The 26,751-nt window shown below is 34.5% G+C and overlaps 1 protein-coding gene across 6 annotated transcripts in view; it reads left to right on the top strand.

Annotated features, from left to right (window-relative positions):
- NAALADL2 (N-acetylated alpha-linked acidic dipeptidase like 2) overlaps positions 1-26,751 on the top strand; it is a 504,203-nt gene that overhangs the window by 355,686 nt on the left and 121,766 nt on the right. For all 6 annotated transcript variants that reach the window (XM_055723677.1, XM_055723680.1, XM_055723679.1 and 3 more), the window contains 4 exons: positions 8,150-8,293; positions 17,979-18,071; positions 22,531-22,736; positions 24,088-24,207. In XM_055723677.1, the coding sequence (XP_055579652.1) occupies positions 8,150-8,293; positions 17,979-18,071; positions 22,531-22,736; positions 24,088-24,207 (563 nt within the window). The remainder of the gene's footprint in view (positions 1-8,149; positions 8,294-17,978; positions 18,072-22,530; positions 22,737-24,087; positions 24,208-26,751) is intronic.

Below are 26,751 nucleotides of genomic sequence, written 5' to 3'. Positions count from 1 at the left end.
CTTTCAGAAAATATTAACGGGAATGATCCAACCTTACAGTAGCAGAATGTGGGGTCCAATGATGTTTTCTGTGTCCATTTCAACAGAGCAAGCCAAATTCATTCATAGAACAGCCACAGTCAAGACAGTAAACTTGAGTTAGGGCTGTACTTGTCCCAAGATATATAGCTCTCAGATGCAGACCAAAGTATTTTATTTTTTTCAATGAAACTGATAACAAATTCTATAATGTCTTTGGCACTTGAATTCAACATATTCTATAATATTTCAGTTTTAAAAGCCACCTGTGTCAAGCTTAGTACATCAATTTGATTTATGTTCCCTCATCCACACATGTCTACATACGTGCTTCCCTCCAGATCAAAACCTTCATATAGCTAATAGTCTGGGAGATATATTTTCTGGGAGCAACAGATAGGTTTATTTCGAATGTAGGCTTGCAGCTATAGGATTCATGAAGTAGTTTTACTCTAAGAGAAAGATTAAAAACCAAAACCCAAATATATATCTGATACTTAATATTTTGAATTATGCAGTAATTCTGAACATCAGAGCAATCACTTCAAGCAGTTTTGCTGAATTCCATTTAATTGTTACCTCAGTGGTTTAGGAAAATACTGAATATCAGTTAAAAATAAATTTGTGGTAGAATTATTTTATCATGTTAGGTTGAATCACTAATTTGGTGCAAAGATTTAAAGTTTAAGTTACAATTACAGTATTTAGTTTGGCAGCACTTTATGATACTTACTATCTAATTTAAAACTCATAATATGATTGCAGCAGTTTCTGGTCAGGTTTTTGCCTGGCTTATGTTCTTGAGTGTTTGCAATGTTTTTAGCACTGATTATTTCCACACACAGCCTCTTATGGTGTACCTATGTTCTTAAATTTAATGAAGGTAGAAGATGCTAAGCAGCTGTTTTGGTATCAATAATACCTAAGAGAGGATCCAAAATTAAAAAGCAAAGTTTTGAAGGCACCGGTTTTAATTCAGTATGCATGCAAAGAACAAATTGTGCAGAAACTGAAGGTTATGATTATTGGGATTTTTTTAAATGAGCTTATTTTTAAAGTATTGAGGGCAATTCATTTTCGGTCTTCTAACCTATACAACTTCTGTCAATCCTTTTAAATATCTACCATCACCGTCAAAAGGATGGATCATAGTTTCTATGCCACATGGCCCAAATTGCTGTCTGTCAGTGGAGAGTTTCTGTTAGTTCAGTAGTGAGACCAGCATTTGCTAACACAGGAAGAACTGAGAATTACCTTGTCCTTTCACCCATGCTACATTTGATTGTTACTAAATGTAAGAATATATTGTAGCTATTTGTAATATTTTCTGCTCTTTTCTTTCATGGCTTAGTGGTTACACAATTGTAGGATGCGTAAAAAGGAAAAGCTTCCACATCAATTGGTGTGGTTTGGGGGTTTTTATTTTGTTTTTTTTCATTGTTCTTGCCATGTTATTAAATATTTTTAGAAGGGAAGAGCAGGATTAATGAGATGTTTCTGCGTCACGAGTGTCAAAGCATTTTTGCTTTTACAAAATTAATGTGTTGCTTTTTATTCTGTTTATATTAAAAAGGAATAAGACTGAATGTGTTTAAAGTACATTAAGTAGGCATTAAGACAAGGGTGATTTCCACTAAAGGACAGGGGAGGGACATTTTTTTTCTCTTTCCTATTGGTTAAGCACATTTTCTTGAGAGGGAGGGGAAAAAATGGTAGTGGGTTGTAGAGGTATATTTTCTTAACATATCAGCTATAGTTATTCTAGGTTTATTTTTAAGGACAACAGAAATCTGTGTAAAGAAACAGTCTTGGGTAGTCTATGCCTAGATTTGCACCCACTCCGCTGATAAAATATGATGTAAACATAATACAGTGGATATACTTTGTAAAGCATAACATCTGGGTAATGTTATGTATTCTTGTATGTATCAATGAATGTATGATCTTAACTCTTGGGAGTTTGTCACAGGTGGCTTAATATTTTTGTTCTTCTTCTAAACTTTTTTTGATAACTCTTGGTGTCATGAGAATGTCGATATTTTTTTTTTTAAGTGTTTTTAAAGAGGTCTTTTTATCCATCATCAATGCAAAGAAATATTTGAAAATATTTTTCAAATACTTTCTGAGTACTCTCAGTAACTGATTTTCCTTCTAGGTGATCCTCATACCCTTTAAAGTTCTGTACTTTCTGTAAATTTGTGTAAACCTCTTATAGGCACAGCCATCTTTCTCCCCCATATCTCAAATCAGTACGTAGTTCTAAGCATCCCTTGTCCATTTGTCAGTCATGCATCCTGAAATGCAAGCTGCCACAATGCTGTTGTAATTGACAGAACAGTTCATTGTCTCATGCTTCATTGCCTGTAAAACTGTTTTTAAAGTCCTTAGTGAGGGCTGCTGTTAAAATCCCAGTTGCAGAATTTCAAAGTTCCATTTTTTTACAAAAGAGAAGCGAATGTTTTTCTCTTCCTCCCTATTACTACCAGTGTCTAGTGAAGCAAAGCACTTCAAAATTGATGTATGTTCCACACTGTAATTCTAGTGGATAATTCATAGAGAACTGAATAAAGACATCAGGAAACTCGTTAGAACTTCTATTCCATAGGCATCTGCTCCAGGTTCTGCTCTTCTCATGAGTAACACTTCTCTGTTTTTTTTTTTTTTATTTTATTTTTCTTACCCTTACTGATATTTTTAGCTTATACCTCTTAAGATACTCTGCAAGTCTGAAGCTATGGTTGTCTTCTTCCCATTAATAAAATTCCTTCTGACTTCTATTTTAAGCACTTGGAGGGTGATCAGCACCATTTTCTTTGCTATAGTGAGACGGAAGAAGAGCTCCCATTTGACTTTGTAAGCAGAAAAACATGTATCTAAGTTTCAGAGTGCAAACACTGAGCAGATGCAGGGCTTTCCCAGAATTTCTTGTTCATAAGATGGAGAACAGTATCAGATTTTCTGGATCAGCTCCTGTATCCCCTGTTCTCTGGACTCACCGTATCCATTTACAACAAGAAGTAACAGCTGGGATCAGTTTGTTTTTCTTCCCATGTTCAAAGAGAAAATTTAGGAAGGAAAAAAATATGTCAGTGACATTGCTGAGGTTTAAAAGAGGTTAGACAGGATCTGTATTCTAAGCATCTGCTTGAACAAAATCATGCCATTTCATATGGGTATGACTATGCTCACACCAATAATGGCATTGAATATTATATAGGAAGTCAATAAGATTTGTCTTAGGAAAAGCATTGGAAGAGCAATGTGCAAAACCAGCAGCAACAAAAAAAAAACAAAGTCTTGATGTATAATGCACCAACGTGACAGTGCAAACCTTGTCTAGCAGTATTAATTGGTAGTGTGAAGGCTTAATTGAAGGCTGAGTTTTGAGTAGGAAAAGTCCAGTCTGTCTTAAAAATGCTGCTCATAGTATTGTGAGCAGCTGTAGCTGAAGATGTTACAAAATAGCTGCTGTGTAGCAGAATTACTATGATTAACAGTAGTGATGTGGTTTTAGTACCTAAAGCCACCAACCAGCTGGCGGAGTCTCCCTGTAATAGGCACTGCACAGTCCCTTTCAGTCTGGGTATGTGATTAGATCTAAGTCAGGAAAATCATAGATAAACTGCTTTTGCAGGGAAGTATAAAGAAATCATTGTGACTAGCTTCATGAGAACCAGTGGAAGCCTAACAACTATTGAGTGTATCAACAAAGTTGGAGGGCAAGTTGTATGGAAGTTCAAAGCGTAAATAATAAAATGTCTGTGATGTGTCAGTTTAAACGTTTTGGTTTTGTCATGGTTAATACAAGATCAAGTGCTGATAAAAGAGAGTTTGGAATATATGCTGGAAATGTATAAATGGAAGAATCCCTCTTTCACAGAAATGCATTGAACTAACTCTTCACTTCAGGCAGTTGAATGACAGAACCATCTTGTTTGACCAAATGCACTTCATTTTGTTTTTCATGCTCTAATTTATTCTCATTGTGTGCTGTGAAGTCCTGTTTGGAGTGTCTGTTCTCAGCATAAAACTGTTTGTCAAATTTCTATTAGGCTTAAGGTGAAAAATTAATGAGCCATTTACTTCAGATATTTCAAAACTAATACTGCTCTATTATTAATGCAGCAGAAAGTCAAAGATTTAGGTATGTACAATTATGGTTCACTGTTCAGTCAGACTCTACTCTTTTCCCATATTTTGAGGGGGACATCATTAAAATAGTATTTTAGGTCATATAAAGAATTATTTTAATGAATTTCATCAGTAAATATTTTAGACAGTTTTATCTATTAACTTTTTGTTTTGTCAGATCCTGGAAGAGGATGGCTTTAATAAACAGATAACAATGAAACACATTATTCTGTCCAATCTTTCTCTGAATCTGGAATTTAAATAAAATGAACAGAAAGTTGATTCTTATAGCACAGACTTTGTAAAGAAAAATATATAAAAGCTTTGTTGCACAATACTGAATAAGCTGTTGGTAAAGCAATATTATTTTGACTAGAGATGTATGACATTGTGACTCTCTTCTGTTTCATGTGCCTCAGACTTTTCAGCCTTGACAAAAGTCATTGAAACATCAATAAAATTGTACTTCAATCAAGAATTGAGTGGCATATGGTACACAAGTATTACTTTAAGTTATCCCATTAAAAATTTTTCAGAAATCTCAGGACGTCTTGCCAATACCAGTAAGTTAAGTGATAAAATGCTATGAAGTGCTAGGTTACAAGTGTGCATCCCCAACTGAGCAGTGTGGAAACTGATGCTCAAGGTTTGTGCATGCATTGAAAAAGAAAGCACAAAACACAGGCGCTGCAAAAATAGAAATGTGGTCATCACTTTCTATGCAGAAGCTTTCTAAAGATTGCCTCTTTTTGTGCTCCTAAAATTAACTTAATAATTAATTAGCACTTGTTTCTTCCTGCGTTCCATTATGTTCTCTAGAGTCTTTCTTAAATTAATAGTGGTTTTAGGTCTGGCACGGTTAGATTGTTAGACTTGCATAGACGAAGCAATTCTGTTTCTTGGAAGATTTCCATGCTATAAAACTAAATTTCATTACAAGTAAAATGTCAAACTTAAATTATTCTTAAGGCATTTGTTGTGCTCACAGATCCTTAAAGCACTATGGGCTCCAAGGAGTTTGGCATCCAAGCAGGGATGGAGCAAGCAAGAATCTCGCAAAGTTCTTTCTATACCTTGGTTTCGTTGTGAAGTTGCACTGCACTGTTTTGCAGTTGGACAGCATCAAGCCCATGAGTATTTAAGCACTGAATAATTGTGCTTTAACCAGTAGCCCTGGAAACCTCCAGATTTTTCAATGTGCACTGTGTTTTACTGGGGAGATTGGTCTTGAATCTTTTGCTTTTGAATCCTGATCATGATGCAGATGGCTTTCCTCAGTCTCCTAAAAAAGTACTCTCATAGCAACTAATAAAGGGTTGGCAGAGGGAAAGAAACACTTTATTTTTTTCTTAAAGCATTTTTTTATTACTGATTCCAATACTGGGGTTTTTTTGTAAATAATTTAGGAAGTTCAGTTGAGAATCATATCGAAATCAGGCCTGGAAAAGATGTCAAGAGGTCATCTAATCTAGCACCCTCCCTCAGGGAGGGGATCAACCATATCTATGACATTCCTGACAGATGCTTGTTTAACTTTTTCTTCAAAAATATTTCCGTTGTAGAGCTTTTACCACTTGCCTAGGCAAGTCCTTATGAATTCCTCCTATCAGAAAGTGTTGGGTTTTTTTTTTCCAGATAACTCGAGTCTCCTTTTCTAGATTTTTTTTTTTTTTTCCAGTGGTGGTGGGTGGTGGTGGTGGTGTGTTGTTCCATACTTCAAATTCCATCTTATATTGTGAAATTATTCATTTCTAAACATGGGAGATTTTCTCCTGTAGATTGTTCTCAGAAGCGTATCTTTCACAGTTTACTCAGGTGTGAAGCTCAAATTGTGGGTAAATGGAGAAAGGAGAGATGATTTTCATTTGCAACATTTTGAGCTTCATTGCTCCTGTAATCCAGTTTGACAAACAATAGACAGAAAATAATGTCTCAGTTACAGATCTCTGATGGACATTTTAGGATGCTTTTTGATTCCAGAAACACTCAAAGCTTGAGTAAACTGATTTTACCATCAATTTACTGAAGTAACAGCTTTCAGGGATATTTTCAGCCCCGCCCAACTTTGATAAGGCAGAAGGTTTTTTCTAAATTACTATGTTTGAACCAGTTACACCTTTCCACTTAATAATTTTTAATTGTCTGATTCTGTAATTTGTCTGATTCTTTCAAAGGAAACATTGATAAAGTTCCACTGCGTATTAGAGCTGAACAACTCTTCTTTTTGTTTTTTTTCTTTTTTTTCCCCCTTCCATAATTAAATGTTATAGCCTTGGTCAATTTTTCTATTATGATTAAGAACATACTGCGAGAAGTCTCAGGAGCTTTGAGCACAAATATTAAGACGAAAGAAAAAAAAAAAAAAAAGGAGCATGTGTGGGGTTTTTTTTACATTGTGGCTCAGTAACGATGCTCCTAATAGTAATTTTATAAGAAACAATTTGTAGAATGTGTGCAGCTGATTTCTGATAGCTTCTTCCCTTTGTAACTGTAGTCACACAGAATGTAAAGGGTGCCTTCTGATTGTGAAGAACTCCATGTCAGCAGAAAATGTGGTATTTGTTTCATATAGGTCTCACGGAGAGGCCTTGTATTCTGAATCTCTAGTTGGAAGTTTGGAAAAGATGCTGTGTGGGCAGGTATATTGCAAGGTTTTTAGAGTTTTGCAGGTTGTTCTGGAGATGTTTCTGCCATGTGCTATGAACCTCCTCCTCGTTTTCCATGGTGGGCTTGTCATCTGCAAAAGTATTATTGCTTCCCATGGGAAGAGGTGATGCCTTTATTAGGCCATCTGAAATAGTTGAGAAAAAGTTGACTGTTTTGTCCTGAAGTGCTTTAGAGCATTTCCATGTGCAGAGTTTGCCTTTTTTTTTTTTTTTTTTTTTTTTTTTTTTTTCTAGTTGGTCTCCCAAAATATCCCATTATCTCATCAAAAAACGTCCCACACGTAAATGTTGGACAGTCACGCGTATGGAAATTCAGGATGTTTTCAGTTAAGGAGAGATTTAAAAATATGCATTAATCTGCTGATTCTGTGAGGTTTGTGCTGTGACTTCTTAAGATGTTAAAATTGTGAGTAAAGTATTCTGATAAATAAGACATGTCTGTCTGTTTAGTACACTCTTATTCCAGACCTCCTTCAGCTGAGCCTTCAACTGTCCATCACAGAACAAATTATAGTCACCTTGTAAAAATATATTTTTTATATAAATAAATACATATATTTGTAATATAAAATAAATCAGTCACCTTAGGTGCCTTGAACCCACTTTGAGTCAATGCAATGATCAAATTGTATTCTTTAAAAGAGGAAGTGATATATTAAAATTTTCCGGCTTTTTGGTATATGCAAGGAAACACATCTAATTGCCAGTGTATCGTCAACATGCATCCTTAGTGGTGTGTTTCTGGTCAAAGTTCTCATGAAATCTTGTTTGTATGATGCTCGCCCCTTGAACAGTTTTATTGCTAAGTAATACAGCTTCTGTAGAATTTAAACATGTTGGTGTCCCTAGCAAAATGAACAGCCTCATCAGTAGTAGCATCGTTCAGTGCAGACAGATAGTTATGTATGATTTCAGACAATTTAAATGCCTGCTCTTCCCTGAAAGGGTGCGTTCAGTTCTTACTTGAATTTGAAAGTTATTGCTGATCGGTAATTCTATTTTTCATTGATTCCTTTAACTACGCACCAATTTACTTTGTTGTGTTTAAGTCACATACAATCTAATATCCGCTTGGACTCTTTGACAGTTTCTTTCCTTTGGAACTATTCCCCAAATACTGTAAGATGTACATGTGATTTTGTGGCACGTGTTCTTGAAGAGGGTTGTTTTAATGTTTTGTTTTTTTCAGTAAGGGAAGTAAAAATAATGGCTGCTTGTCTAAATCAATTGTTCTAAGATGTATTGTAGATATTTACTTTTTTGTTTGGTTGGTTGGTTTATGCAGAAGACAAATTTTCATTTACTAAATTGCTCTTTTCTTTCTGTCTTTTAAGATGGAAGCTACAGACAAAATCGACTAAACCTCACAACACTGTTAGTACAACCAATTTCTGCAGTGCTTGCCAAAAAACTCGTTTCCTTACCTGAGGACACTGCCCAAAAAGATAGTTGTATACCCCTCCAGCTGCCAGCAACAGGTAATCCTTTTCAAATGATCTTTTCTTCTAGCTATGAAGTGTTCCTCAACGACTCCAAATCCATTTTCTATAACCATATACATAATAGGTTTATCTGATGGCAAATATGTTTTGCTTAGCTGATTTCTAGAAAGGGCTTTGAACAATCTAAAAATTATGCTTCCAAAATCTGATAGATGGAAGGTTTGGTTTAAAAAAAAAAAAAAAAAAGACTCTTAGTATAAAGCATTAAGCTCTAATTCTTAATATTCACTTTAAAAAACTTCTATCTAGATACCATCACTAGGGAGATTTTTCTGCAGTATGGTTTGTTAGGCCTTGTACTACTAAGAATGTGATTTTTGATGTTAAGGGAGCAGTAGTGGTATTGAAGTTATTTTGTGTCTTTTTTTCTACCTCCGGCATAATAATACTTTAATTCTAAACAGTGACATGTCTTTCTGTTTTCCTTAATTTGTATATGCTATGGAATAAGCAATATATTGTTGACTGAACTTTCAGGCACCTTTTCCTCCAAGTTTCACCAGGAAAACAGTCATCATGACGAGAACAAAGTACCTTGAATAGAACTATATGTAAGGAAAGAATGCAGTCAGAGAATCTCTTTGAAGATAATGTCATTAGTAAAGTCATACAGATTACTGCTTGACTGCTGATGGGTGCGGGGGAAGTGAGAATACAGTCTTCCAGCAAAGATGCTGCATGGTGTTTCAATGAGCACCTTCCAGATAATGCTGGAGATGAGATGTTTGTCTAAACAATAACTCTGTCCTCATTTTTGTTTTGTGCTAGTCTATCTTTCAGCAGAAAAAAATGTAGAATAAATGGCATGTTTTATTATAATGTCTTTTTAAATTAATTGATTTGAAGCAGTGATCTTGGAAGGGGAGAGGCAAATTAAGTTAGTCACTGAGTCCTGCGATAAATACAGCGATAATAGTAAAAGCAAACTTCAAGGGCAACCATTGTACTATCACATATGTGCTGTATCGCTTGTTTATTGCTTTTGGAAAGTTATTGTGGAATAGGAATACAGTACAACAAGCAATAACAAAAGGTAGATTAGTTTTATTATTTGTGTTAGCATTTTTATTTATATAGAGTAAAAAGAAAGGCAGAAAGACCTCACGCTTCATGGCTTAAGCTGTTGTATTTAGACAGGGGTATTGCTCTCCATGCATAGCTAATGAGGTACTTTAAAGATGAACTGATTTGCCTCAAAACCAGTAGATACAGACTATATAAGCAGGAAGAGGTCGTACTGGAAGGAACAAGTGCTTAACCGTTCCAGATAGGATGTGTGAAGCTTGCTAGTATTGTACAAATTTTCAACAGCTGAAGTGCCTGAAGGAAAGCATGAGTTTGGGCTGGCAAATGATGCTAATTTTAGAAAGAGAAAAGGCTGCACTGTCTGTTTCTCAAAAAGCTTTGTGTGGAGGCTGCAGGACAGGATCACCTAAATTGTAGCTTTTTCTGCTTCTGTGACAGGTGTGGCATGTCTGTTTTATTTCCCTTAGAAGGCAGGAATTCTGTGTGGTGGAAAATTTCTGGAAAAAAAAATATTCCAAACTAGCAGTCTTGTAAGAGCCAATCCATGTCTAGCTTACTGTGGGTGAACACAACTGCTTGTGTCTGATTTGATGTAAAGCTTATGAACCACTGTTATCCACATGGGAATTTGTAGAAAAATCTTAGTTTATTGAGCAAGTAGGGTCTATAATAAGAAGCCTTGCATAATTCTATAATGCATTATGATATATTTTGCCTTGAAATAATGATGAGAAACTATAGATAAGCTAGAGCATATAGTGTGCTTTAGTGTTCAGTAGCAGCCTTAATGGAAGAGATAAAAGATGGGTCTGATGATAAGAAAACTTGTATAACTAATAATAATAACAGCTAAAGAGAAAATGCTGAACAGAGCAATGCATATGAGACCCCTGAAGGCTGAATTTGCAGTCTTCCTGTTGATTTGAAGAAGCTTAAGAGAGAGATTTCACTTCTGACATAGAACTCATCACTTATCTGTCAAAAGAGGTGAATGAGCAATTCAGATGATTGGTTGGCTTAAAATTTGTTAGAATAAAATGATCATCATTCTCTCATCAGTATGTTTCAAAAAGCTGAACAGCAGATTCATCAGTAACGATTAAACATTTATATATAGTTTTCTCACATTGCCTCTTTTTATCCTTAGCCTTGCAGTTTTCAAGAGACATAATGTGACAGAGGGAGTGGGAGGATATGGAGAGAAACATCTGAGATATAGCGAATGCTTAGTACCTACAAAGCAAACAGTAGAATTGAAGTTAGTTATTAGTTTTGTGTTAGTGGAAGTTAGTAATTAGATTTGCTTTTTGTTTAGTATGGTGCATCATTGTTAATCCTCATTAATCTTAAATTCTGTGCTCCCATGAACTTTTTCCCCCAAAATGGTCAATTAGTAGGAGTTTGAGTGAAGTTTTATAAAGAAGCTATATATTTCTGAAGCTTCGGTTTTTTGTTTTTGTTTTTGTTTTTTTTTACACAGATTATTACTAGGATATTTGCTAGAACATTGTGAAGATTGCTGTAGAACTAAAGCACTCCTAAACATAAATGAAGAAAGTCCTGCTGTGTTGTAATATTCTTTCTTGTTTGTTAAGTTACCTGCCAGTTGCAAATCATTCCTTTTCAATGAATCTGTTGAGTATTTAAAGTAAATCTATCTGTCTAGCAGAGTTTAATTTACAAAGTGTTTTTCATCACTGCTGACCATATACTTTGGTGTTAAATGGAAAGCCTCATAGCCTGGAAGTCTGGTAATTAAAAACCCTAGAGATATATGGTTTATTTTTCTGCTTGTGTCACTTTTCATACTTGTATGATTTATATCTGAGAAGATAAAGATGGGAAAGATCTAGGATTTCACTAGAGATCAGTTTCTAGCTGTCTGTGGCAGAAGGACAGACCTGAGAATTTCACAGGTCAACTTGCATGATCACAAGGCTTCCATTGTCGTATGGTATATAAGGAAAAAGGTGCTGTATTTTTCATAGATTGAATGGAACCCTGAGGAATTTCAGTTGCCAGATTTGTAAACAGGGAGATCAAGGGAATGTTGTCTGAAAGGTTCCCAGCTGACGTCATAGTATATGAGGAAATGTGTTCACATGGTTAAGTAGCTGTTTGAGATTCTAGGAAACAATAAGTAAAATAAAAATTGTTTTTAACAGTGGAGACAGAGGTAGTCAACAGTGGAGATAGGGATTTGTGATGGGAGGCTCCCTCTTCAGCCACAGGATATTATGCATACTAAAATTTTATATGAGTCAAAAAGGGCTACTTGAAAATTTACTGGGGGGCGGGGGGTGGAGAGAGAAAAAGCACGATAGCAATCAGAAGATTTTAAACACATAGGCAGCCCTGCCTGCCCCCCACCTCCCCTTGGCTAAGTAGCTTTCAAGTCACTGGAGGACACAACAGTGTCTTAGAAAGAATCACTGTCTGCTCATCCTATTCTTAACATTCTTCTCACATGTATGGTGTTGGTCACTTGGAGATGACGGGTAGATGGCCAGTTTGTCTGACTAGTGTGCTTGAGCATTCTAACTGAAATTACAGGAAGCATAATGCAAGCATTCATGCCCAGGTCTTCCTTAAAGCCTGCTAAGTTTCTTTAGCAACTGATGTTTAAATCCAACCCTATTTTTCTCTTAGTCTGGATCAATCTATATAATTAAGGGTGTATTGTTTCAGAAATTATCAGTAAACATACACAGAAGATCCCATCTCTTATGAGCTATTACTGCCTTTTGATGTGAAGTAGGTGTTTATATATATATATATATATGTTTTAAATTCTAAAATAGTAAACCTAAATCATGAATAGTTTAAGTAACTTGCATTATATCAAACACTATGTGAATAATAGAGCCAGGTATACAAAGACTCACAGCATTCTGCTATAGCCAGTAAAATTACTCTAATCAAAATGCTTTTTAGGTAGAATCATTTGATCTTTTGTAACCTTTTTTAGCCTACAAAATACAGTCATTGATTAATACTGAATCATCTTAATGACTGCAATGCAAAACCTTATTGTACACTGCAAACAAATCCACATCCTTTACTGGAAAAGGTGAGAGTGGAACAGATAACCAGAAGTGACTGTTACTGAAAAGGTTTGCAGCATAACATAAAGAATATATTTTGCAAGACTTTGAACATTTATTTTTTACAGTTCCGCGTGTCAGATGGTCACTATGCTGAGTTTTATAGCCAGCTCTGATTATGTGAAATTTGAATCATTAATTATACAAAAGGAATAATTGGAAGAGTCCTTTAGTTTCCATGTTACACAGTCATCATCCAAAATAAATAAAGTTCTCTGCCAAGTGCTGCACTAGTGCAAATCAAGCCTGTCTTCAGTTGGAGGAAGGGCATGAAAAGATAAAGGATACCCAAACCTTCCTGTTGGGCTACATCCTTGTGATGTTGCTATATGTGTTTCTCCTTCGTAGCTTGCTACCCATCAGAGAAAAGGAGTACCACCATATTTACATTCTGGCTGTGCCATCATACACTATGATACCGACATGCAAACAATCACATAATTTCTGAGTATTTGCACTATGCTAAACACAAATCCAAGAAGACAAATGCAGAAAGATGCCAGCATATTGTGTGGCAGCGCGTGTTACTGTATCTACCAAATTTGAATTCATTGTACATAACAATAGAAATATAATGATGTTCTGCAGATACTGCTTACTGGCATTGTAAAGAAGTGTATGTTCAAGAAAATTCGTGAACATTTATACTAAGACTTCTGGATTTTCTTTTTGTGATTGCTTTAAATTCTGTTCTCTTTTTAAATAGAAGTTAATGAAAAGAATTAAGCATCAACACTGTGAAGCATTTTTATTTATCTTCTCTCTACTCCTACCTGAAGCCTCAAGAGTTTTTCTGCCAGAATTGTAGCTGATTAAAATTTATTTTCAGAATTCTGTTCTGTGTCACTATTCTTCTGGGTGATGCTTTTCTTTTGATTGCTGTAAAGCAGGTAAAGAATCTCTCAAAATAGTGTGAGATCATGAAATTCAACTATACAATACGAAGTAATCTCAAAATTCATAGCTATCTTTTGATACTGAGCTTGACAAATTTATTCTTCATTAGGTCATCCCAGTTCAGAGACTCCTTAAAGGAATGTATTCCATACATTACTTATTTTCAAAAGCTTTTTGTCTAAATAGATTTATTGTTGGGTGCTTTATTGTAGGTCAGAAAAGATGAACAAATAGCAAAAAGTTTATTCATTAATCTTTTCAGACCAAGATTGGGATTGAGGGCTCGGGACCTAAGTTGGTTAATCAAATAGAAATCTAGTAGTAAAAAAAATTAGGGATACTAGATTTCAGTGAGAATGAATCTCAAAACCAAAAATCCCAACAACAACAAAAAAAGAACTAAAACCTTTTGATTACGGGGATGTATGTCTAAGAGTTTTACGATAATTTTATAATTCAATAATACTGTAAATTGTTGTAGATTCAGTATTGATTTTTGCATATGCAATTTGATAGTGTTGCACAATATTTTTTCAGAAATAATTACAAATTATTAAGCATATGCTGTTTTATAATTTTATTTCCTTTTGTAAGTATGTAGTTATGTTGCATATAGTATTTTTGGTATGGAAGTTATATTGTTATGTAAATGCCTCTGATGATTGCATTGCTTCATTTAAAGTCCTATGTTTAAACTTAATTGAAAACTGATATGAAATGTCGAGTAGATAAGGTTATGCCCTCAAATTGTCACGATGAAACACTCAGAAGTAACTGAAATACATTTTTCACAGTCCACTAAGTTTTCAAAATCTGCCACTAACTTGGCAGTCTAATGGTAGTAGTCGTAGTTAGGAAATTTACTCAGTTATTGTAGAAAATGTCTAAGAAAGCATTTGTTTCAAATTACAACAAACTCTACTGTTAAGCATGTTTTAATGTGTACTTATAATATCAGTGTATTTAACAGAGTATTCCAAATATTACATAACAGTCCATATTATTCCTTACAGTATTAGCTATCAAATATGAATGTTTGATTTTCATTATATGTAAATAGCTTATGGTGTTTCTACACTGAATGTACTTAGTTTTTACTGTATCATCATGTTCTGTGATATTTGATATTACTTTAAATCCTCAGATCTTGGGGCAAATAACTTTATGAAAACTGTAGCTTTCATTATCAAAACAAATTATTAGCTTTCGGGGGTATCTTAAAATCTTGGTAGTGTTTGCTCAAAAAGGTAGCAGTCGAATTCTTAGACTCTGACATAAGATTTTTGAATGACTGGAACAAGAAATCTATTGAATGTAACTTAATCCTGAATACCTCAGCTGAATTAGTGAGCCTGAAGTAACATGACCATGGATGTTTGATGATGTTTGAAAGCTTTACCTTAATTGTGATTTCAAACCAATATTTTTTATTCAGGTGTGGTTAATGTTGATTTCAGCAGGAATTACATTCATGGTAAAAAGAGTTAGTTGAAGTTATTCAGTATGTCCTGTTTCTGTAATCTTCTAAAATAACTTTCTTTATCCAAGATCTGTGTTATCAAAGTGCACAAATAAAGTTAGTACCTGATGCATCTATACTGGAGTTAAATGTGCATGTAGGGAAATTTTTGTATATGAGTAGCAAAAATCCTGTAAAATTAGTTCTATTTTCAAATCTGAGTACCTAATGATGCTTTTTAAAGTCTAGGACTCAAAGGAATGCTCAGAAAACAGTCTGGTTATAGGTGTTTAGTATGATCAGGATCCAGGAATTTAAACGACGTGTTTGAAAATTAGACTTAAACTTATAGTCCTCTATGTCGGTATGAGCTTGGGATAAGGTTAAAAACAAAACAAAAAGAAATTATAACTCATTTTACAGGCTAAAAGTAGTAGGGTTTTGCTCATCTGAAGTTCTAAAACTGTCAGTTAAATGAGTGAGAAATAACCCTGCATTTCTAAAAAAAAAAAATAATAATTGTAATTGTGAGAGGAGAAGGTAGACACTTGGTATCAGGTAATTTGCAGATTTCAAGTAAAAAAAAAAAGAAATAAATCAAAAATACTGAAAACAAATATTTTTCAGTTTTTCTATTTCAGAAGCAGCTTTTGGTATACATAAACTCAAAGTGTATCCTTAATAATGTTAAGCTAAAGCTCCCTCATAGTTTTCCAAAGAATACAGAAAAAAGAATGTTGTCAAGATCTTTAAAATATAGCATTAGGAAGAGAGGTTTGTTGTCAGAACTGTTTAAAGGAGATTAAATTTCATTTCTGCTATATACTCCAAAGAGTACTTTCAGCCTTTTCATCTGGTGTACTAAGCCTTTAAGCCCAAGTCACTTTAAGCTGACTACTGTGTTACATGACTATTAACTCTAATATCTGATTCCAGAATATGTGTTTTGCCAGAAGTTAATTTTCTGTTTCTTTATTGTCAGTTGAAGACTGGATAGCTGATGTCGATTTAGGAAAAACAGTTAAATCGGTTGTCTTCAAAAGGATTTATCTACTTTTTGTCTTAAATGGGGCCTGAAGAAACGTCTATCTAAAGTGTTGAAAGGTTAGAAAAGGAAAGGAAATCAGTTTTGGATTGAAAATCTTTTTTTTTTTTTTTTTTTTTTTTTTTTAAACAGAGTAAATTGGCTCTAGAATGGTTATAGGTGAGAAACAGCAGCAAGAAGTTACTTGAATAGTGTAGATTAAACATAAATTGCTTAATCAACAGCTTCTATGAGCTGTTTTCACATTGTTTAAAAAAAAAGAGAGAGAATATTAATGATAGTACAGTGCTGGAAACCCTTTTGGATTTAATTTATCTTAATGAAATATTTAAAAAAAAATCCAGAGTAATACCTGTAGATTTATAGAACAAACAGCATTCATCATCATATGGCGTTAATAAACCTTATGGTCATTTACATCAGAAGGGCAAAGTTAGTTACAACTCAAACCCCAGCATAGGCATGACAGATCAAAATATTAACTTACTGTTATGGGTTATTGCAAAATAGTGTGGTTTGGTGTAATTTTAATTAACTATGCTTGACTTGCATCTTCTTTACTGTTGTGTTCTAGCAAAACCAGAGCTGTCACATAAAGGATACATCTATTGATTACAGAGAGGGTTTCCTCTGAGTAAAAAGTAGAATAAATATTACAAGTATGCCTTTTTAAAACAAGGAAAGATCCTAACAGTTGGCTTGCTTTTTTTTCAAATATCAATAAAGACTAGTGAATGAAAATATATTGGATTTTATTTTAAGAGAATTTTAAAGTATATTTACCAGATGAAGCACCAGCAAATGAACCCTGAAGAACAGTATTGTTTTTCTTTTACATGTTGCAGTAAACTCCCTGCTTGCATATTCCGTACATCTCAGGAAACAAACTCTTAGAAATACATCTGTGGGAGGATAATAGCCTGGGAGATAGAGAGCAAAATGATCCATGGAATATTTTCATTTTGGTCTCTGACAGTTGGTATATAAACATTGAAGGAATTCTGGCTCAAAGATGCCTTTAAACACGGGTCTGTCCTGGGGGTGGTGCAGTACTTGGGGTCTAGGTCTAGGATGGCACAGTGGTTATTGTCAGACAATTGCTAGCATTTAAGTTAGAGCAAAGACATTTTCACTTTGCTTAGATAGAAGTTATGACCTTTCAGATGATATGAATGTTAATACAGCCTGTTATAATGCAAATGAAACATTTTAAAGGTATTGGCAGCTCCCAGTCCTTGTTTTGTTTCCATTGCCACAGACTGCAAGAGTTAACATGGTTAGTGTGTCCCACATGAGGGACAGAGGGAATGGCAGTAATTCTCAGCAAAGAACAGTTAACTAATTTTGTTAAGCTATTTTACTTAGTTACTTTTTTCTGGCTTTATCCTGTACTACAGTCTCAACTGGCCTAGCTATACTGACCAACCCCTTACATTTTAGCAGGGTTTGGAATTTTTCAGCCTTTCTATTTACACCGTTTCTTCAGTTGATACCAGCTAAGCCGAAAAAAAGCTTTCTTCTGTTGGTATCAGTTCACAAGTCTATCACCAAAGGCTGTGCTGGCAAAGTCGTTAGTAATGCAGGGTCTAACTCTTCCATCTGATTTAGTAGCAGGGGTTCTGTAGAATCATGTAATAGAAATCAGGTATGATTTTGAGTGTTACTGAAAGATTGACCTGGGCAAAGGATTAGATGAGGAAAAAGCTATAACGATTAAGACAAATTTCTGTGTCACAGAATTAGGAAATTCCTAGTCTTTTTAATTATTTTTTTTTCTGTTGTATTCTAGCAGCATTTACTGGGTGAATTGAATGATCTTTTAACTCAAGGAGTAAAGATCGCTTTGGAGATTCCAGGTTTAAACCCCGCTGTTTAAGTGAGACTAAGAAAATAATGTAATATTTCACGTTTCAATCTCTGATTCCTCTCATTATCTTTTTTTCCCCTTTGTTTTTACTTCTTTTTATGTTGTTTGTTTTTTGTGGGGGTTTTGTTTGGGATTTCTTTTTGTTGTTTTTTGGGGTTTTTTTTACGTTTGGGGAATTTATATCTGTGGCCTGTAAATTTCTTGGCTGGATAAACAAGTTTAACATTTTCTTTTTCTTTTTCTCTCTTTTTATCTTGCAACAGGCAAAAAAGTAATCAGTTTGAATATTCAGTCAGTCTCAACTTACAAGACAATATCTAACGTTATTGGATATTTAAAAGGAACAGTATTTCCAGGTAAATAGCCCTTCATCATTTGTATCAGATACTTGTTTTATAGTGGTTGGGAGTCATAGCTGGGCTCAGGAGTCTCTTTTGCCAGATAAGGCACTAATGCAGTGGAAGGAGACAGCCTTTGTTATGGTTGTTTTGTGATTTGACTTACAACAAAATAGAACATAAGGGTTAAACAGAGTGAGCTCAAAGGGCTATCATAGTTACAATAAGCATATTTTTTACACAACAAGCAGGAATTAAATGTAGCCCATACAGAGTATTAGTATTTTATACCAAGAAAATGAGTTGGTGGTTTTCATTTTCGGGTCTACTGTATTGTGTTATTTGAATTAATATACAAGCTGTCTGTAAAACTTTAGAAAATGTTTTGATTTTTTTCTAATGTTAGGAGAATTTTGAGATAAAAAACCCTCTGTGCTTCAAGTCCAGAACATCCCTACCTAATTCAAGTGTCTTACTGAAACATAAGTGTAGGGCACCGTGATCTCTGGCTTAGTTAAGGAGCTAATATCAAATGTTATTAGAATGTACAAAAATCTGTGATTAAATTCTTAATCACACTTGCTTCAACCTTATTTTGTGTTACAATTGTGCCTTAAACTTCTTTTATACAAGTCCATGAATAATAATTAGTATTCTATATGTCTAAGAATTAAACAATAAGATTCAAAGTGCAACTGTGACATAAACCACAAACCCCCTCCCTCCTTTGATGGTGTATGTAGATAATACAATAAACAGGACCTCATAGGAATGAAGATCATTTTGAGCTTACTCTGTCTGCAGGTGAGTTTGCCTGAAAGTTATAGGCTGTCTGCAACATGAATGAACACTGTTGCTGGGTACTTACATGATACAAAATGTTGTAGACCCAGTCCAATTCTTAACGTACAGATGGTATTGTCATCAAAACATTATCACATTTAGCTTAATTGATACTCTTTTATTAGGTTCAGAGGAAAAGTTTAGGGAGATGGACCAATCATTTGATATTTTAAGTGATGGAATAAAGGAGGTGGAGAATATTTTATTCCTGTTAGTGAAATAATGACTCAGTTTTGTCATTTGTCTGCTGAATGCTGTACTTTTCACCAGAACATTATTTATTTTAACCAACATAGAAAGCGATTAGCACAATGAATTTAATTTTAATAAAGGACTTAATTTCCTTCATGAATTTGAAGTTACTAGTCTATATTTGCTAATGTTTTGCAAATAGCTGTCATGGAATTTGAAAGGCAGAAACTGCCATGTTTAGACATACTGTCTACTGAACTGTGAAACAGAAGCAAGGCAAATAATAAAAAGCATGCATCCATTTCTGTTTAATAATTGTTTTATCTTCTCTATACCTGAATCTTTCATCTTACTATTGCATCCTTAATAAGCTACTTGTTAAAGGTATGCCAGTATATGCTTAACTTTAAGGATGTAAGGATATGTAATCAAGTGCATTCAACAGCACTACGCAGATGCCAACAGTTTGTCCTGTAAATGTCTTGCTGAACAAGGGCCATAGTAACTGGCTTCTAATGTAGGCACAAGTTAAGCATGTAATGTACCGTGGAAGGCATTTTGTACAGAATCAGTGTTAAACCTTCATTTGCTTCTCTGCTCTTCCTGCTTGACGCTACAGCCATACCCTTTCAACTTGTTTTGAATACTTGATGTTTTCATGGCATTGATTCTTTTGTTGTTTTGATGACATTTTGCTAGTTTTATACACCTGAAATACTCACCTTTATGTTCCCAGAAATGCAGAAAGAAAACAAAATTTATCTTTAGTGCTTAATGAAGGACTGCAGAGCATCACCAAGGGTGGATTTTTGGTTTTGCTTAAAGGTCTCCTAACACACACACACAAACATATCTATGTAATGGTGATCTTATTTGAAATTTGATCTGAGGAGTAACAATGAGCATCCTAAATCCAACCAAGATATTAAAACATTTACAAGAAGAGGAAATGTGATGGTAGGTAGCATTTTAAAGCCTGAAAAAATATGACTGATATTGTAGGTCTATTGGACATGGTTGAAAATGGGATGTATAACAAAAGAAGACAGTATAAATCACTATTTTTTCATGATAAATCCCTGTTGTCCAGCCCATCACTACCCTGGACACTATCCCACCTTATCACTTTCAAAATTTATCTGATGGATTATTTTTTTTCTATCTCTAGTCATTTCTTCCTCTTTTTTCTTACCATGTGATCTCTTTCTCTACATGCTTCAGCAAATGATTATGAGAAAGGACAGCCGCTGCCTCTGTAAGCATTAACATCCTTTCTCCTGTGCTTTTTCTATAGTCATTTGCTTCAGGGTATTGTCTCTATTCAAGAGGGAAAGATGGACAAAGATGAAGAATTTCAAAGGAGGCACCAGCTGTTATATTTTACCCCTGTTCGTTCAGCTGGTGTCTCCTAGAGTATGTTGCTTCTTGTAGCTTTCTTCTCCACCAAAATGTCCTATACTGATTTACATGAAGTCTCTTTCTACTCCCCTTCACATACACTGCACAGACTGAACAGAGGTTATAAGATGGGGCATGCATTGATCCTGTCTGATCACCCTGTCTTAGTGGCACTTTTTCTAACAACCCAGAAGACTAAAAACATTCTTTTTTTCACCCAGTTCCTAACATTGAGTTGAAGATCCTATGGTTTTTCACTTTCAGTGCAACCTATAATTAAACACCTTGTGATTCAACACACAAATTGCAAAATTATGTGATTTAGATTGCATTTTGTTATATTGAATTATGATGTACACTTAGATTTACATTTTTTACATCTGCTTTTAGAAAGAAACTTGCATTTACATCCTATACCCCCCAAGCAGTTGACCAAAAATGTTGTGTTGTAGGTGTATAACAGATCCCCTGTTTGTAAAGCATTTTTGATTCCGTATAAAACAATGTTACCATTTATTTTGTTGAACAAAACTAGTAAAAGTCAAGTGTCATAGGCAATGGTTTTATAATCAAAGTATGTTGGTTTTCAGTTGAAATAGTTTCTAGGCAGCAGTCACTGCAAAAATACTGAGGAGTGTGTATTTAATTTTATAAGCAAATATAAAACATGGGTATTTTTCCACCTATGTGTTACTACATTCCAGTGTACTGAAAACAGTGAAGAATGAATCTCCTTGCATAAAGAAAGAAAATAAAATTTTTTGCACTTTTTAGAATCCAAATGATACCCAGAGTTTGTTGAGGATCTGGCATCACTTGATAGCTATTTTTCTGTTCTCTATCAGTATCCTGAAATATGGAAAGCATACCTTCAAATGTCCTCGTCTGGACTAGAAAGATACTTTACTAAATATCAGAACACAAACAGTAAGCAACCCTTCGAAGAGACTTTGTGAATTCTTCTCATACAGAAGGTCTAGTAGTTTAGTAAGTCATACAGCATAACTCTGCTTAGACTTCCTGACACACATCAGTCACACCAGTCTTTCATGTTGTTTCATACCACATTATCCTTTTGGAATAAAATAAAGTTCTTTACACTTCAGAGTTAGTATTTGCATTTTATATTATGCCCTGAGAGATGAAGATTTCATTGAATTTCTCAAAAAAAAAAAAGTGCATTTTTTTTTTCTTCTGGATAACCATAGGCATGTTCTGTATTTCAGGTTGAAACTTCTTGCTTTTCATTTTATAAAATACTTTCTTCCAGTATCATCAAAGTTGCTAGGTCTGACTTACCGTTTCTGTATCATTCATTATCTCTATTCCTCTGTCATGTCTCCTTTCTAAACCTGCAGTCCAGGTCTTTTCAGTGTCTCCTTACATGGAAGTCTAAGTCCTGATATATAGCCATACTGGTTACCAGCTTCTCAACTGCTGTTTCTGCAATGTCTTTTTTGAGATAGGGTGGTGAGCACTGAACACAGTCTTCCAGGTGAGGGAGTACTAATACTTTGTGTATTTTCTCTATGTTTCTCATTGTACTACCACACCTTTTGTTTGCTTTTTTGGACTATAAGATGTATTGAAGCTAGAGTTTCCTGCTTATTCATCTGTGATTTTTCGTAACACTCTAATGTGAGCATGGAACTTTATTAGATTATCTATATGATGAAGTCCTGGCTGTAAAAATGGTATATATAATTTATAAGAAGGGAAAGTAATAAACAAAAAATGAGGCAAGGGCACAGGGATTAAGTGAGGAATGTGTAGACGTATATTTATTTACTAGTTTATGTTTGAGTAGTATTCAGTTTTATGTATTTATATTGTATGATTGTCTTGCACATGATCATATAAATTTCTGTTGACAGCATTTCGTTGTATTATTGACATTACAGAATACTAATACAGTTATACAGTTCATCTTTTAGTTTTTAAAAATTCTTTTAATGCTAGTATCCAGACAAAATAAGATTCTCTTGTCTTTCCCCACCCTGTCCTCCCGTCGTGCCTGTGCCTCCCCCCCGCCCCCTCTTTTCAGACAGATACATCATCATTGGTAGTCATCACAACAGTCTGAATACTTACGGTGGACAAGAATGGGCGAGTAGCACTGCTATCATCACAGCATTTATACAAGCCTTGATGCTGAAAGTTAAGAGAGGCTGGAGACCTGACCGGACCATTGTTTTCTGCTCATGGGGAGGAACATCATTTGGGAACATCGGTTCATATGAATGGGCAGAGGTAAAATATTTTTAGAAGCACTCACTGCAATACTGATTACTTTTCTTGAAAGCATGAAAACAGTATGAAGTTACCACACAGAAATTATGGTTCATTAACTGGTCTGGGGCATCTGCATACTTTCATGCACTACATAGCAAATGCAGTGAAAACATCTGTAAAGAAAGTTCCTGTAGAACAGAGCGTGTGTGATAATGATAAGGCAAGTTACTTTTTCTCCTTCTTGGGGGTTCAACAGTTACTAATTTTTAATTGTTGGGCTTAGTGTGGGGAGAACTGAATCAAGAGCAGATTGAAGAGAATCGTACTATGGGTTACGTTAATTACATAAATATTTCAGTGTCTCCATAGCTAGTGCTGGTTCACTTTTCACGTATTTGTGCTAAGGAGTTAGATACACTCTGACACAGACAATTCCTTGGGTTCTTAATTTCAACAGAATAGAAATCAGCTTGTTGAATGAAAATACCCCATCAGAGTATTGCTGATCATATATGAATATAGGGGACTTCAGCTAGTAAAGGAATCGCTAGCAGAGAGGTTCATGGCTGCTGAATTAAAACAGTAGATAAAATGAAGAGTTAATTGCTTTTTTATCATGTGTGAGAAGTGGCTAGCTCTCATTGAAGGTGCATACTTCCAACATGATTATTCTTCAAAAACAAGAGGGGGTGAAAAAATCAAATTGAAAAGATCCAGGCTGGAAGCAAAATTTGTTTAGTTCCACTTCAAGTCAGCTTTGCATCAGATGTAATTGTGTTACACCCCTTCTGTTCAATATAAAGAGCCACTTCATGCAAAGAGTAACTCATTACTGAGAAGGCAAAGGGGATCTTTTTTAAAATGAGTTAATAATTTGAACAGTCTATACATACTACTTTTGTAGTCTAAAAAATAATAAAGTGAAAACACTGGGAAAGTTTTGCAATTCAAATCTGAATTTGGTTTCTAAAAATTTCAGTACATTTAACTGTTGATAGTGATTGCTTTTGAAGTTTGTCTTCTGTCAGGCGTAAGTTTAAAAGGCCATCATGTTGTTTCACAGTATGTAATGTTTTCATTTTTGGCCTTACAACTGTAGTCATTTTTAATTCCTCCCAGGCCTGTTTGCATTTTGTTGAGTTGATGTGTGAAATGGAATTGTAACTTCTGCTGTATAGAGAAATAACACTAAGATATCCTTTGAAGTTCTTAACAGCATATTGTAAGAAGTAGTAGTTAAGTAATACTTAGGGAATCACAGAGGACAAAAACATAGGGTGCAATTTTTCCCTAGAAGGAACTGAAAGAACAAAACAGGTCTTAATTATAATGATTCATAGTAATAACCATTTCTCTGCTTGTGTTGTAGGATCTCAAGAGAGTTCTTCAAAGAAATGTTGTGGCTTACATTAGCCTCCATAATCCGGTCAGAGGCAACTCAACTTTACACCCTGTTGCATCCCCTTCTCTTCAGCAACTGGCAGCAGAGGTTAGAAATAAAGTATTTTCTTTCACACCTAGTTTATGAGGTTACCTGGTTAACCCCCTTGACACTGGCTGGTTTTCGATAACTACAGGTGGACATTGTTTTGTTTAAGTGTTTTAACCTCACAAATACACATAAACTGGTTTTTCTAAGTAAGCACAGTAAATTTTATTTTAAAAATTACAAGCTGTATTAAGAGGTTAGAAAGGATAACTTAATTTCAACAGCTCATTATACCAAGTGTTACCGTACTTGCATGCCCTATAGCTTTTTCACCTTTTGGCAACTTTAAAGTAACACATTTTTTATTCTTTAGCACAAAGCACATTTTTCTCTCCCTAATCTGATGTTTCCAGACTGTTTCTCAATTTGCATTTAAACTATATATTTACCAGATGTAATGTGACACACAGGGAGAGTATTACTCTTACTATAAGAAATACTGTCTAAATAAGTGTGTCAGGTTCACTGCTCAGCTACACCTTTGTAATGAGTCTACAGAATACTCTGTAGTTATGCTGGTGTAAGTGCACGTAGACTTTAAACTAATGACATTGCCATTTCTGAGGTTGCCCAATTTATTAATAATTAAAATGAATTTAAAATAATAAGGTATATATGAAATGATAAAAACAGTTTAAAGTAGTATGCATAAAATGGAGTTCAAATTTACTTTCATAAAGTATGTTTTTTAGGGTTTTTTTTTCCATAAATTTGCCAAGCTAATACCCATTAGGTTATTCTGATTTTTGTTGACTTGCCTCTCAAGCATTTGGTACTAAACACTGCTTAAAGTAGCATGTTGAATGAAATGGAGTTTAAGACTGATCTTGGTTGGCAATTGTTGTCCATCTAAGTTAGTAGAATGGTATCAGTCAAATTGCTTCTTAGCAATGTTTTAACCTCTTACCCTGTCCAGTGAATAGGTGGTAAATTCTGCGTGGAAAAGATTTGGTTTATTCTGTGTAAGTATTGTGAAAAAATGAAATGCAAAATAATTTCTTTTAAGGGATAAAAAAACTTTTCTTTGTGAAAGATTGTTTATATTGTATATATATTTACATATATGAGTCTACAGGCATTACAGATATGTCAATTAAAAGTTTATTATAAGTTTTAGCTGCTGTATTTGCAAACAATACTATTCTGAAAGATCGCTAACCTTTTGCTAACCTGTTAGTGTTTGCAGTCCTATCTCTGTGAAAACATATATTTGCTGTTTAAGGGAACAAATTTATTACATTTAAGTCCTTGAGCTATTAGTTTTTTTCTTTTTGTTTCTTTGACTTCACAATGTTATCCATGTCAGTGATCTGAAAACTGTAACCTGTCTGCAGCTGTGCATCAGACCCTTTCTTTGTTATCTATTTATCACTTTATTAAGGTTTTTTTAATTCTTGTTCTAATAGAAATTTTATCCTATCCAGTAGAATGAATGGACACAGCGTCTCTTTGCAGTCATGCCTTGCACCAGTTAATTACTTAACAGTCAGTAAATCATGACTGGAAGGTCTGTCTTTTTTTTTTTTTTTTTTTTTTTCCCCAGTAAACATCTTTCATCTCATCTCTGATTCTTTAGTGGCTAAGGCTTTATTATTGAGATTGTATCCATTCAACATGTTTACCCTGAAGCCCCATTTAAAAACAAAATGACAAAATGCATGCAAGGTAATCTGTATAGTTTTATTTTTTGTAGGATATTATTTGTAATTAATGCAACGGTTATACAGTTTGTGGCATTAAAGAGATTTGTAGGAAATGCTGCTTCCAAATGATAGCTGGATTTCTGAATTCATGTCAAGTGTATTGACAGTGATGAAACAGCCCAGCACAGATCTTCATTTGTTCCCATGGGTACTCACAGTTTGCCATGCCTCTAGAAGATTTTCTCTGGAAGAATGATCTACTTATAAAGAATATCAATACTACTTCCAGCACTTGCCAAGAAGACAATGTAATTACAGATTACATCAAAATTATGATAGTGCAAATGGGGTAAGATGTGATATTTTGGAGCTCATCTCATCTTGAAGAAATTCTGAGTCCATTCACATCAGATTCTTGTTAACAGGTACAGATTGCAAAGTGCTTAAGAAGTCCACTGAGAGACAAGCGTCATTTTAATTTGTAAGAATAATTCTCTGAAATTAGGCTTGTTAGAAAAGAAGGTGAAACAGGAATTTAGAATTCATAATATCAATCAATTTTGAAATGAAAAGAGAAAATAGCCATTCCTGTTTAGTTGGATAGGAACTTCCCTTAATTTATGGATACATGGAAGATACCGCACTGTACTATTGGATTCAGTGGTAAAACTCATACTGCCATTTTTAGACCACAGCAAAAGGGACCAGCTTGCATTATTTTCTCCTATTCCTAAACATGTTGCAATTTTTTATAACATCAAAATGTATGAGTAAGTAATAAAAAAAAAAAAAAAGTGTTTGAGGAGGGCGATACTATGGTCTGCTCACCATTCACACTTAGGACAGAGTTCCGTTTTGTTCAATGCTCGCCATTGTGCTAAAATTGTGGGTATGCCATCTC

Source organism: Falco cherrug, chromosome 11, assembly GCF_023634085.1.
Source record: "Falco cherrug isolate bFalChe1 chromosome 11, bFalChe1.pri, whole genome shotgun sequence".
NCBI classification, from domain to species: domain Eukaryota; kingdom Metazoa; phylum Chordata; class Aves; order Falconiformes; family Falconidae; genus Falco; species Falco cherrug.
The sequence above is the reverse complement of the archived record's forward strand: the minus strand, read 5'-3'. Positions and strand labels throughout refer to the sequence as shown.